Source organism: Eucyclogobius newberryi, unplaced genomic scaffold, assembly GCF_026437365.1.
Source record: "Eucyclogobius newberryi isolate DKJ021-1_F unplaced genomic scaffold, fEucNew1.0.hap1 SCAF_12, whole genome shotgun sequence".
Taxonomy (NCBI): domain Eukaryota; kingdom Metazoa; phylum Chordata; class Actinopteri; order Gobiiformes; family Gobiidae; genus Eucyclogobius; species Eucyclogobius newberryi.
Genome location: NW_027315746.1, coordinates 34594659 through 34595979, shown reverse-complemented (window position 1 = coordinate 34595979; position 1321 = coordinate 34594659). Strand labels below are relative to the sequence as shown.

Here is a 1321-nt window from a genome sequence, read left to right as displayed (position 1 = left end):
AAGTTGTTTTTCCCACTTAAACCAGAGTTTATGTGCCTTTTTCAACTCATTTCCCTGAATTTGCGAGGACCAGGTGAAAGCAGAGTTACATCATGGTTAAGTCCTGACCTGGTCCTAGTTTAGAACAGACGTATTATTTGTTTTGTCTGGTTTAATTCGGGTTTAGACCTTTTGTACGGTTCTGTTTGAAAATGGTCTTATTCCTGGGTTCGTTCTGATGTACTTCTGGTTCAATCCTTGTTGGTGCTTCCAAACACAGCACAGACACGATTAAACAGAATGTTCTCACCTTCAGATGTTTGAGTTTGAGCTTCTCCTGGTCCAGCTCTTGTTTCTTGTGTCGGATCAGCTCCTGAACACGGTGCTTCTCCTACACAAGCACATCTTCTTTAGATCTGCAGTTGTTCATTGACGGTGCATTGGTGTAAACTCACGGTGATGAACTGAAGACGCTCCTTCATCAGCTCCGCCTCCTCCATGTTCTTCTGCAGAGCAACACAGACACTGTCAAAGCAAATGCATTCTGAAATGTTCTTTTGACAACGTTTAACCGGGCAATAGAAAAGTCATGCCAAAAGAGGGGAAGGACCGACTGGACTGTGCCTCATATAGACCCTTTATATCTGAATGTGGACGATTGTATTTACACCTCAATTTAATCCCAAACTTAATCCACAATGATCAGACAGGATTCAACCCTCTGACCAAATCTTTTATTAAGATATATCAATCAGAACCACAGAGACTCATGGAGCTCCTGCTCTGGTGGGAGGAGGAACGACAGAGACTCATGGAGCTCCTGCTCTGGTGGGAGGAGGAACGACAGAGACTCATGGAGCTCCTGCTCTGGTGGAAGGAGGAACGACAGAGACTCATGGAGCTCCTGCTCTGGTGGAAGGAGAACGACAGAGACTCATGGAGCTCCTGCTCTGGTGGGAGGGGGGAACGACAGAGACTCATGGAGCTCCTGCTCTGGTGGGAGGAGGAACGACAGAGACTCATGGAGCTCCTGCTCTGGTGGGAGGAGGAACAACAGAGACTCATGGAGCTCCTGCTCTGGTGGGAGGAGGAACAACAGAGACTCATGGAGCTCCTGCTCTGGTGGAAGGAGAACGACAGAGACTCATGGAGCTCCTGCTCTGGTGGGAGGAGGAACGACAGAGACTCATGGAGCTCCTGCTCTGGTGGGAGGGGGGAACAACAGAGACTCATGGAGCTCCTGCTCTGGTGGGAGGGGGAACAACAGAGACTCATGGAGCTCCTGCTCTGGTGGGAGGAGGAACGACAGAGACTCATGGAGCTCCTGCTCTGGTGGGAGGGG

General features: G+C 49.5%; 1 protein-coding gene across 1 annotated transcript in view; it reads right to left on the bottom strand.

Moving 5' to 3' along the window:
* Positions 1-511, bottom strand: part of LOC140355794 (palmdelphin-like) — a 2236-nt gene extending 1725 nt beyond the window's left edge. The window contains exons 1-2 of the mRNA XM_072440443.1: positions 435-511; positions 290-370 (exon numbers count right to left, since the gene is read on the bottom strand). Of these exons, the coding sequence (XP_072296544.1) occupies positions 290-370; positions 435-479 (126 nt within the window). The 5' untranslated portion in view covers positions 480-511. The remainder of the gene's footprint in view (positions 1-289; positions 371-434) is intronic.
* Positions 512-1321: the final 810 nt, after the last annotated feature.